Source organism: Diadema setosum, chromosome 8 (assembly GCF_964275005.1).
Source record: "Diadema setosum chromosome 8, eeDiaSeto1, whole genome shotgun sequence".
Taxonomy (NCBI): Eukaryota; Metazoa; Echinodermata; class Echinoidea; order Diadematoida; family Diadematidae; genus Diadema; species Diadema setosum.
Genome location: NC_092692.1, coordinates 23,993,978 through 24,007,342, shown reverse-complemented (window position 1 = coordinate 24,007,342; position 13,365 = coordinate 23,993,978). Strand labels below are relative to the sequence as shown.

The following is a 13,365-nucleotide window of genomic DNA, read 5'->3' as shown; positions in this document are numbered from 1 at the left end:
TGCACCTGTCGGTCGTACCCTTCTTTGAAAAGTTTGAGGGAGGGCCATCATCATGTCCTCCTTGCGAACGCGGGTAAATTCTCACAGCGTGAAGGCACCTGTAGACTCCCGCCGCTGGAAGTATAGGATTTTCTTGGGTGTGTGTATTTGTGGTTTTATTCAAAGCTTGATACATGTGAGGGTCGCTACTCCTCTCAGCCCAATCATTAATACAAAAGGGCAGAGAAAAGAGAGAGGAGAGAGATTCAACATTTAACCCAGTTTCCACCCATACGAAATTACGTGGGTTTTACGCATTTTTCAGCACTTCAGGGATTATGCACCGCACAATGGTATCGGTGATGTTACGGTCTTCCCAAGCTCATTCACCAGTATTCCTACCAAAACAGTGATAGCTTTTAAGCGTTACAATGTAGGCAACTGGATGTTCAAGTAAAACAAAAGAATAAGAAAGGAGGAAAAGAAATATAAGCTAAGGGGGGTAGATGGCCCTCATGTCTCACTCTGCTGAACAACCATCCAACCACCAATCAAACCTAACGATAGATCTAAGAGAGCTTCTGAATTGGTAGGTCAGTGTGCGTATGTAAATATCACGGACGGTTGAAAGTACACACAGTCATTGGAAATTCACTGCTAAAGAGGTCATTTTATTGTGAAAATATAGAGTGCATCAGGTTTAAATCTGTATTAATCATGTTTGGGTTTTTTTTTTCTCTCTTTCTTTTCTTTTCACAGTCTATATCTTTATTGGTGAGGTGTTTGAAATATACGAGTTTCTTCGAGAGATGATGATTCATGGCCTGCTAGAAAATGGAGAATATATGGTTATTTGGGCCAACTTGGAGAACTACGACGAGGAGACCCTTCAGCTTCTTCTAGGAGGTACGTCAGCAAACACATCTTCTACGCTGGTTCCAAATAATGTTGTGCAATGTGAAGTCATTTCCATGTTGATATCGGGGAGGAAGGCCTCAAACCACTGTGATTAAGTTTGCCTTTTCCTCCCCTGGCAAGTAGCGGTATTCTCCTTGAATCATCACAATCTTTCTGTTTTATGTTGAAGTGTCAAATAAACAAATAATAATGATAATAATAAAAATAGTAATAATGCAGATATATAGGACGTCGTGAATTCAATAAAATTTTATATCAACCTCAAAACCTTAAAGCCCCAGTAACATATAAACACGGATCCTCAAGGATCTACATTGCGATCCCTGGATCATGCAGGCGTTGATCCGGAGAGTTCCGGGATAGTTTGCCCAGGATGGAGCGTCGACGAGCGTTGATGACTGTACACACGGTATCAACACGGCAACTACACGGCAACTACACCAGCAAAGTATCTATACGGTATCCAAACGGCGCTTAAACGGACCTCCACGTACCATGCCGGATCCACCCGGCAACTACACGGTCCATGCCGGCAGAGCACGGTGTCTACACGGATCATTAGGACGTCTACACGAACCAACACGGCGGCTACACGTACAACGCCGGCAGACGAAAATCTATCATAAAAAGCAAGCTGATTTTGGACTCTCATCAATCTTCGTCTCGTTCTCACCACTTAAAGCCCCAGTCACATATACATGTCGGATCACCCCGGATCTCATCGGGGGTGATTCGGCATGGGCGTTAGAATGATTGAAATAGGCGTACACACGTTCACAAAACCGCTGTGTAAACAATGATATCTAATGACCAGTCACATATACATGCGATATCACCCCGGATCTGATCCGGGGAGAGATCCAAGCAGACGCTTTCGGCATATGTCTAGGTCCTTGGAGGTCCGTTTAGGTCCGGGAGGCCAACACGACAGTTTGAGGTCAAAAACATCCAGTGTCATCCTTGTGGCGTGTGTCGTGTAGTTGCCGTGAAGGTCAGTGTGACTGCCTGGAAGGATCGTGTTGGCGCCGTGAGTATCCTTGGTAGTCCGTGACCTTTTTTTTTTTCACATCAAGGACTGTCAAGAATCATTAAGGCAGCTACACGACAAGATTGATGAAAATCCAAATTCAGCTTGCTTCTTATGGTAGATTTTCGTCTGCCGGCGTCGCTGCCTTGTTGGTCGGTGTAGACGCCCTAATGGTCCATGTAGACGCCGTACTCTGCCAGCATGGACCATGTAGTTGCCGGATGGGTCCGGTATGGTCCGTTGAGGTCCGTGTAAGCGCCGTGTGGATGTCGTGTTGATGCCGTGCTGGTCCGGCCTCATTCGTGTGCTGCCGTGTTGATACCGTGTGCACAGTCATCAACGCTCGTTGACGCTCCATCCGGAGCAAAACTATTCCGGAACTCCCAGGATCAAGATCCGTTTTTATATATGACTGGGGCTCACAGGTCCATGTTGGTCATTATGTCAATTACCGAGGAGAAATCATTCTTTCCGGAACTGCTGAATCAAACACTGTCAAATGCTTTTTGGCATTGCTCTTAGGGAAGTTTTTTTTTTCCACTAAGCCTAAAACATGCTAAATTCCATATTTGAGAAATCATGTGTATTTGTGCATGAACTGTTATTGTGCGGACACCACACATGAAGAGAGAATTGTTGTTTCCCATATATTCAATTATTCCCTATATTTTATTAGTGTCTCTTGATGTTACAGAAGATGACATTGTCACAATATATGAATTTTGCAGGAGACGAATCGAAAGGTATGGCTAGTCGGTCAACCACAAAATTGAAGCCAATTGTATTGTATTAGTAGCAAAATGACAAGAGCTGTGAACTTTAGAACGATTGACATCCGCCTATGCACGTTCACAAAACCACGTTTTGTATACAATGAAATTCAAGCTTTTGAGGTTAATATCAAATCCTATTAAGTTTATGACGTCCTGTATATCTGTATTTTCATCGTTATTACTTATTTGGCGTTTCAACATAAAATACAAACAGAAAATCATATGTTCATTACTCCATACGGTTTGTTATGCTCAAGACTTCTATTCCATCTTTGTATGAACAGACAATAAAACTAAGGAAGACCTATCAATGTCGAAAACCCTACCAGCCAGCTGGCATCGTGCAACATCTATAGTCTTCATTGTCACAATTATATCGACCTTTCCAAGATGACAAAAGCGTTTGGTAAAATATCATGCCACTATAATATATATGTATATATGTATATATATATATATATATATATATATATATATGTTTATATATATATATATATATATATATATATGAATATATGTGACCCTGCACCTCAAAACAAACAAAAAGTCGCCAGACATGAATTTTTAGTTAAGACCATATTCTGAAAGAGCAGACTTTAAGCTTTAAAATGATGTATAACTCAAATCAAATGGACTCTCCTAACCTATCTAAATATTGGAAAGAAAGCACAAACTCAGGAAAAGTGTGAACTGAGAAAAGAGGCTCTGAAGTATAGTGTTTATTCAAGCGCTTAATCTTTACCAAACCGTGCTGGCTGTGCGATGAATGGGACAAAAAACAGGAAGTGAACCACCAGAGTAACAACAATGAATGAATTATCAGATTAAATTGAAATTAAGCATGCCTCATCAACGCATTCTTTCCATAATTAATGCCAACTTTCAAAGCAGTAGTGCCATCCTTTCAAAAGGTATTAGAGTTGAAAGTGAAGAGTGTGGACAAGGTTTTTCAGAAATGAAAAAGGGATTCCAAAGACACACCTAATCACACTATTCTACCAAAAAATGTTTGAGATAAACTGCTAAAAAAACACACTTTCCTGCCCGTTTTATGATACCCAATTTTAGCGTAATGTAAAAGAAGACCCGCTCTTTCAGAAAATATGAAAAAGTCAAGTTCGGCTAGGTTGACCCATTTCATTTATTTTCAGTCCTCACGCAAAATCAGTGTGTGCGACTTTATGTTCGTTTTGAGGTGCACGGTCACATATATAAAACACTAAACACAAAATAAGTTCCCCCTATAAAAAACAGGTCGCTGTAATTTCTTTGAGGAAATCTAAATACAGGGGCAAATACCTGTATTTCTTAGCTACCTTTCATGTGATTTTCAGTAGATATCAGTCGGTCACGTTTCACTGAGCATACTCTAAAGGCAAAATGGTCACTTTTTGAAGTTCACAAGCTCAATTTCGTAACTTCGATTTAACGATATCGGAACAAATTTAAAATTTCCAGCAAAAGAAGGCAGGCACAATACACGTTATGTGCTTCCTATCGTACCAAATAACTTGTGGGCAAAATTTTACGATAGAGTGACCACGGGGTAGAAATTGCCAATACTGCGTTTTGACATGCTTCCCGTTGTAAATATCATCTTGAGAGAACGAATTAATGTCTTGGAAAGATAATTACGATGTTTGCACACATTATGTGTCAATTCACGGTTGAATGAGAACATTATAAAACAAACTAGAAATGTCGCTATGGCGACTGGTATGCCTCCGCCATAATGCATGATTCTCCTAATAGGTCTATAGTACATGTGGACAATGTGTGATTACATTTTCACAAAATTCACAAAATATTAAAATGACAAGTTTGTCACAAATGTGTTGAATGTTCACCTCCCTTGACCTAGGTTTAATTGGATGAATAGGAGAGCATGTATTTGGGGATTTAAGGACTTTAATTTGACTTTGACCCATTCATAAGTTTATGCATTGAGTAATTTTCAAGGTATGGAGAAAAAGTGCAATTTTTGTATTGAATAGTAAATTGTTACCATTTTCATCTGGCCTTTGACAATAAAATTCATAAGATAGTCACTGTCAGGCAGAACATGCACAAATATGTAGTAAGTTTCAAGATAACATGAGCCACTTCCGAGATATGGAGTTCAGCACTTTTACTTGATCTTTGACCTTTTAAGCAAAAAAAAGGGGAAAAATAATCCTGCTGGCATTGCATAAATAATGAAATAATGAAATTTTGAAGTGTTGCCCTTGACCTTTGACCCCTGACCTTTGACCCCATGGACCCTAAATTCTCTAGATAATCACTGCCAGTCAGTACACGTATATGTACTATGTTCCATGAAGATACCTTGAACAATTTCCAAGGTACGGAGAAAAAAGTGAAGTTTTAATATTTTACTTGACCTTTTGACCTTTGACCTTTGACCTCATGACCCCAAACCAGAGAATCTTAATCGGGTAATACATGTATACACCAAGTTTCAAGAAAATATCATCAGGCATTGCATAGATAATTATGGTGGAAATAGTGAAATTTTACGTATTTGACCTTGAACTTTTGACCTTTGACCTTGAGCATGTGCACCAAAAAGTTGATAGGCACAACTTCACCCCCTAATACACATACATGCCAAGTTTCATTAGGATACCTCAAAAGGTTTTTTAGTTATGCTGTCCACAAAATTCATTACGGACTGACGGAAGGACGGACGGACGGACAACCCGAAAACATAATGCCTCCGGCCCCACTTCGTGGCGGGGGCATAAAAATTATTACGTAGAAAATGTGCAGTAGGTATTGCTTTAATTCAATTACTGAAAATCAACTGAATGACATTTTTATCACTCTTTATAGTATATGTAAGTGTATCAGTATTCCTATGGAATTTCTTTCAAAATTTTACGCCTCAATGAGCGCATGGGTCTGGAAAACCCTTTTTAAGCTAATGGATTAAAATTTAACCCGTTCCTTCCGCAATTCTCTGTGTGCCTTTAATGCCCCCAAACGAGATTCTTTTCATCCGTCGACAGAGAGGCACACAGGTTGGTAATACAGCTGTTTGAAGGCAGTCAAGCGGTTCATTGTGTCCCCCTTTCTAAGGTCAACTACATGTGCCCGTGAACAATGGAAATATCGATCGGGTGCGAGGTATGAATAGAGCGTGCGCTGATGAGCTCTCAGAATCTTTTGTTCTACGCAAAACCAGGTACCTGAATGAGGTGACTGGGGTCAGCGAACCCGCATTTCTAACTGATGTCAGCCTTGATCATTATGTACATGTTCGTACGAGTTTACAGCAGAACAAGCAAAACACTAAATCAGGAAAAGGTACATAATACTGTAAAACCCCCTTTTTTAAACAGCAGGAGAACAAATCCTGATAGAATAAACTCTGATCTTTTTATCAAACCCACTTTTCTGAGCATTTTGACACAAAGAAACATGGATTTAGGTCACTGAAGCAGGCACCCTTGTCTTCATTTTGGGAACCTGGTAAACCAGGTTCCCGTATATCAGTTGCTCCCACGGGAACGAACCAGGTTCCCGTAAGGAACGGGTTAATACCTACCTTTGGTTAAGTAATAAAGCATTCTTCTATTATGATCTTATTTGGATCACTGTGTTACGCTTCAGGGAGCACAGAGACATAAGCGATTGTGCAAATCAAATCCTTGGGACCTTGCTAATAGATATTAATTTGGCGTTGAGAATTTGATTCTTGGTGACGTCCTGAAGTCATGCATTAACTCGTGGTACATATGAGCATAATCTGTTAAATGTTAATGTCCTCCGTTGTTGAAAGTAATTAAGATCTGACAGTAAGGAGGCAAATATTTGATGTAATGTCCACACTTTAACACATGAGTGACAAAAGAATACATGCCCGGATCTTGAACAATATGATTACTTAACACATTCAACACTCATGACATAAACATAACTAGGTTTCTTCTGAAGGCCCTATAAGCAATATGTCTGAATTTTTGCTGACCTTGTATGTGAGCATTCTGACAATATAATGTAGACTTGGAAATGCATTGTATCTGCATTCATATATAACATGTTAAACTTCTTTATAAATAAGAATTTCGTAAACGTTAGGAATTCAATTCGTTTGAAATCTTATAAAGAATAATCTGTCTCACACAAAATTGACATTCTCTTGCAACAATGTAAGACGCTTTTCCTTTTTGTTGAATATGATTTTGACTTGTGAATGAAAAAGGGACGTTTTACAAGGTATAGAATAAAAAGAAATCACTGAATGAAGGAAATCTGATTACAAAATATTAGATATCCATACACTGCTTGAAATTCCTTTTAAATTGAAATGTGAAGTAAAATTAAAGGGTCGATATTATATCAAACATCTGCTTCCCTATACATGTACTGTAAGAACATATTCTTAATAGTGGTGAAAACTGATGCTAAAATTTAGCAGTTATTGTTGTGTTGACAGCCTGTGTTCATGCTACAGTGAGTTACTGGAGAGGCCCATATGAATTGAGATCACCAAGAAGCAAGAATTTACCACCAAAACCGTTCCTAGTGACAGTTTCAACTGCTTGCAAATTCTTATGATAGGCGCAATCCTTTGCTCACTGAAACATAATACAACGGAATGTTTATAAAAATGAAATAAGACTAATTCCCCACAAATTATTATGAAATTTACACAACACAGGAACAGAATTCAGTCCATTCATAGGGTAAAAGGGTTTTCCAGCCCAACGTGTTCATAAAAGCATGACACCTTGAAGAAATGCCACAGGATCACTGTACATCGACATCAGTCTTAAACACAATGAAATAATGTTATTCAGTTGATTCAAGTGCACAAAATCAAAGCCCTACTTACTGCATAATATCAACATGACTTTTGTTCGTTTTATAATAATATGCCCATTCAACAGTGAATTGATACATATTGTGTGCAAAAATCGTTGTTAGCTTTCCAAAACATGAATTCCATCTGTTGGAATAAATGTACCATGGGAAACATGTCTAAACTGTCATTATGGTAATTTTTACCCCGTGGACAATCAACCGTGACATTTTTGACACAAGTCATATAGTTTGACAGGAAGCACATAAATTGCACGTTGCATGCCTTCTTATGCTGGAAAATTGAAATTTGTTCTGATATCATTGAATTAAAGTTACGAAAAAGGGCTTGTGAACTTCAAAAAGTGACCATTTTGCATGCTTACTGAAGCGTGAGCCGACGATATTCACTGAATTCCACATACAGCTACATGACCCTGTGTTCAGATTTCCTCGAAGGTTTCTGATTCAGGAATTGCAGCGATTTGTTTTAGGGGGAACATATTTTTTGTTTATTGTTTATATATATATATATATATATATATATATATAACATATATATATATATATATATATATACATATATATATATATAAGTAGCAAAATGATAAGTTCCTTCTGAAAAGTAGGCACACAGTAGAAAAGTGGAAAAAACTCGGATTCATTTAAGCAGTTCTCGAGTGCAGTACCACTATCATGGTTATTACGATTATCACTGCAATATGATATGTATATAATATAGGTGTTACAAAAAGCATTTCCCACTCTTTCATCCTAGATAGGGTATTGCAAATTTACTTGAAATTTCAAACTGTTTCAATTTCTCGGAGGATAAACCGATCTAGTATAAAACATTCGTCTTTCACTATACAGTATATGGGTCAGAATTTTGAACGATGTTCGATTGAGCCAAAACAACGCAAAATTTAAAAAGTAGGAAATTCTCCAAATCATTTATTTTACCTGAAAGAGTATAATTCAAGCTTTAATATGACCCCAATTATACTAGGATTTTCCCCAGAGGAACAAGTTTTTATTCACCGCGGAAGTTTACCATGTCCAGAGCAGCGAAGATACATTTTAATACCATTTAACATATCTTGCAACGATCTGATTCAGTTCAAAATCGTAACGAAATATTTTAAGGGACATTTGTATGTGTTGGCAGAACACTAAGCTTGTACTCTTAACCTGTATGTAATGGTAGACAACTGATGATTTAACCAAATTCGTCATTTCTGTTGAAATATTACTCTTCCGCTTAACACTTTCTTCAATTTACGGGCATTTTACAGGAACTCAATATTTCCACCTCTTATTTCACTATCCCATACTTTAATCCTTACTCCCAAATAATAAGATACTTTTTTAAGATGTATCTGATCTAGGCAGTCTCTATAACCCAACAAACATAGCATAGTTTTCATCACGGAGGTTCGCATATAGCTCACGGACGTTCGGAACAAACAAGATATTGAACAATGCAGTTCTCTTGAGTTGGAAACGCATTCTATTCACAACAAACAGCGATTTCATGTCGAGAACAAACTCCTCTGCAAAATCCTAAAGAAGTATTACCAATTCTCAATTATAAAAGTTTGTTTATCTTCCCATCAAAGAAAACACTTTTTTCCCATCTCTCGTAAATGAACGTACAAACGTACGTGTAATCTCAGTGACGTAGTCCATCCTTGAGAACGGATATATTTATCAAAATTTCGTAATCACAAAGTAAAGATTCAGGTCCTAAATTTGTTATCTAAAGTTTACAATGCAAAATTTGCTTGTAACGAACATGGTCACAGTTAAATATGACAAAGAATTGACATAGAAAAACAAAAGAAATGTGCTCCGTTATCCAAATACGAAGTTTAGCTGGGGAGGGCAAACGAATACGTTTCAATGTGTATAGGAAGAAATCCCTCTGCGTGTGCTCCTTTTGTTACACACTGTTACCGAGGAGAATTTGTGTTATTATATCAGTCAGAAATGATATAAGGTTCGATATTCCAAAGTTTCGTCATAACAAGACAAAATAAGTCCATGTAACTTAGATGGATGTTTCCGATTTCGATATTATACAATATGGTTCGTTATAACAAACATTTTGTAGCGCGCCATTTTGGAAGCACGTTATTCATACGGTTTGTCAATCCGAAAATTGATTAAGGTTCGTATAATCATGAAGCTTTTTTATTCGGTAAATGATAGGTATCTCCGAAGGTTAATCGAAAGGTTTGTTAACTGGAACAGGAAAAATCAGGTTCTTTTATCCAAATGTGGAGAAACAAATTAACAACCAAATCCTGTAGATTTCAAAAACCTCATAACAATCGTTTTCACCTAAACCAATATCAGGCCCATTCCACTTTTAGAAGAACGGACCTAAAGAATAGTGAACCTTAATATTTAATTTTCGGATTAACAAACTTTCGGAATAAGAACATTTTTATTAAGAAACCTCCTGAATTAACAACGAACCTTATTTTTCATTTTCGGAATGACAAACCTTTGGACATTCGGAGTATAAAACGAATCTTTGGAAGAGCGAACGTATCAAAGTGCCACCTTAAACCTATTACTAAATCATCACTTTTTTAATATGTGTTTTTAAAGTAAGCACAAAAGCATAAACAACTTGACGAGCTCTCTGTCTCTTAAATGTAAAATTTAAAAAAAAAAATCTGGGACAGAATTGCAAATTTACATTGCTTTTCATTGATGAGTATAAAAAACACCATGTCATGATAAACGGAGGATTTGCGTGTTTTCATCAGACAATAATTGTATACTGCATTATTTTCGTTCGCTTATGACGACATTTCGATGAATAAAAAAATAAACAAACAAACAAAAACAAAGCTCATCCAGAGGAATTCGGTATAACGGGAGTGCACTGGCAATTCTTTTCTCTGGTTGTTGGAACTCGATCCCTTCTCTATTTCGTTTCATTTTCATTCAACTGCTTCCACGTCCTTTTGAAACTTTTACGTTTCTTCTTGACACATGCCCATTACAGACTTCTTCCGTCATTTCATCCTTTTTGTTTCAATATATTCTGAATGTGACTGCGTAGCACTTTTCGGATTTTTTTTTTCTATTTGGTCGCAGCATGTTCAGGCTACTTAGGGAATGAGAGAAAATTGTTGTGAAGAGAAAAATAAGAATGTATTAAGGCATAAAATATTATGACAATTATGATGGAGACCAAAACTGGATGTGTTCTGTTTGAGATGGCAGCTACCGTACTCAAAAGATATACACGGGGAGCATCTGTCACTAAAAAGTTGCACTGTTCCTCTATCTCCTACTATGTAATCCATGGACTTGTGCTACCAACGAACATCTGTGAGGAAAACGTTTTCATTTTGTTATTACAGGTAAATTGAATGCAGAACGTTATTCACTTTTGGGTATGAGAGACTCGGCGATTTGGTAATATTTTCAAGTAACATTTACTTACTGTACAGTGATATATTTGTAATTATCAGAAATTTCCTTTCTCGGACCGAACGTCCGTGAGCGAAACTTTCAGAACCTATAACAGTGCAAATTTGTCTCCTAAACCTCATCAGAAATAAATTTAAATGCACAGAAATTACAGATTACGCAAAATTTCATTTTCCTATAACTTGGTTTTCAGTGTTTAGCTGTTTTTATATAATTAGAGGGAAAGCAAGCGTAAAATTGCGAGTAATTTTTGAGCAGTTTGTTCATCATGATCACATACCGCCTTAAAAATTCCGAAACTGCTCTAAGCTCATTGTTTACTTTGTAAAACTTTATTTGTCGCTATTGAGGTTAAAAGTTTTAAAGAATAGAGGACACTTTCGAGACAAGTTATCCCTATCGGTCGGATTGCATACGTCACGGACGTTCGCTGAAATTGTCACGGACGTTCGTTCTGCTACTAGGGTCATGTTCCAGGTCGGGTAACTAATCGACAGAGAGTACGTAGCCTTACTAACTCTTTCAAAAATTTGAAAAGGTATTGTCAATGCAAATTATAAGAAATTTGACACCCTTTCAATAGATATATTGCTCAGAGAAGGATTAGAAGGTGAATTTTCAGAGAAAACATTAATTATTTGCTTGGTTTTCGGTGAATCGTATGGTCCAAAAACTGCAGACGAGCCCCAGTCCGCTCCAAACATGACATGCAGTTCCTCGGCTAGAGAGCCAAATGTAAAATGTACCTTCGCCATCAAAGCAAGATGGTGCCCCACTCGATAACGTTTTAATCATCACGGACGTTCTTTTTTTCTCAGAGGTTCGTCTAAAAATGTAATTTCGGTTCGCATTTGACAAGAGATGGACAGAAACTCAAAACATACATATCATCGTGGGGCTAGATCTTAGTTGATTACAAATCAAAACAATATCGCCAAGTAAATTTATTAGTAAATAGCGGACGCACGTCCGTGACGAAAACTGAGTATAATCTTGCATAAAAGAATGATACGTCCCATGTACATCCAGCAGACGTACAATTTTTTCAGAATATGTACATTAGGTGGAACACCAAATTTTCGTATACATTACGGTTGGGACAACAAAGTAGAATTTGCAGCAGCGATAGAAATAAAGCATCACGGACGTTCGTCTGTTTAGGGCTTTGATATTTCAATTGTTCTCTGTAATTTTATACGTGCTCATAAAGTTCTTATAATTTTGTGGTACATACCCATGATATGTCAGATCTAGAACACGGTCAGATATTAGATGCCACGTACCATAAAAAAGACACATCATTGGTTTGAAAAACAAAATTTGTTGTGAAAATAGCGTTTTTACCGTATTTTTACCCTTTAAGTCCTTGTCAAATGCAAAATATCAGTCAAAATTCAACCAAACCGTACATTTCCTTAAAGGAAATTTACCAGGCTTTGAAAAGACAAGAAAAAATCTGGTTTCTTAGATCATCCTGGTGTGCTCTAAGCGAAAGAGTGTCATAAGGTGCGAAAATTGGCAATTGCACATCGTTCAAAATTCTCACCCATATACGTAATTATGAAGAAATAACACGACAAACATAGCAGTTTCAGAGAGCGCTTCCTTGCCAATATCGAAAAACGGCTTCCGATCTGATTTTATGCAGAGACGTCATTAGTAGGAAACAACACAAGCGGCTGCAACGCATCGATCGAGCTAAATGTGTATACACTGTCTATTCGAAATCGAACATGAAAGATGTTACTGGGAGGATTGTTGTTTGGCAAATTAATGCAGTTTTAGTGTGATATGTTCCATACTATTTCTGCAGTAGGTTTAGGGAATTAAAGTTTTCGAAAAGTACCACCATGCCAGTTTCATATGTTAAACCACGAACAAGGAAGAAAATTCAAACGTGTTCTGAAATAGACAGTGCAACCCGACGAGCGCCTAGCCGGGCTCGCTTCGTGCGGAATGCCAAGTGTCTGCGTGTGGCCAAACATTCCTTGCGCTTTGATATGCTCGGAACACTTCAAAGATGAATGCACAATGTATAGATAAATCAGTGACCATGAAGAGGAAATGGATTTCCCTTGTCGATTTAAGTTAAAATTAATTTCATTAACAACAATCAATTAAAGCACCAACAATCGCATGTTCTACTCGACGAACTCTTTTCACCACGAAGCCCGGTTCTGCTACTACCTTCTATCTGGTACGGGTAGGCCAGTAGTAGTGGAGTGTTACGGTACGCCCTGGTGCAGCTTCATGAGCCTGATGAGGCCGACTCTTCAACAAGAACGTAAGTTCCGGTTTCACAGGAGCACATATCTCAACAGAAAAACAAAAAGCAATCGTATGTAGGCCTATAGAACTATGGTATCTGTCTTATCTATTTGGATTTCTAATCTAACGTTGGAATTGTAAATGCAG

At 37.6% G+C, this 13,365-nt stretch overlaps 1 protein-coding gene across 1 annotated transcript in view; it reads left to right on the top strand.

Moving 5' to 3' along the window:
- LOC140231716 (speract receptor-like) overlaps window positions 1–13,365 on the top strand; it is a 464,534-nt gene that overhangs the window by 217,798 nt on the left and 233,371 nt on the right. The window contains exon 3 of the mRNA XM_072311869.1: window positions 739–885. Coding sequence (XP_072167970.1) covers window positions 739–885 — 147 coding nt within the window. The remainder of the gene's footprint in view (window positions 1–738; window positions 886–13,365) is intronic.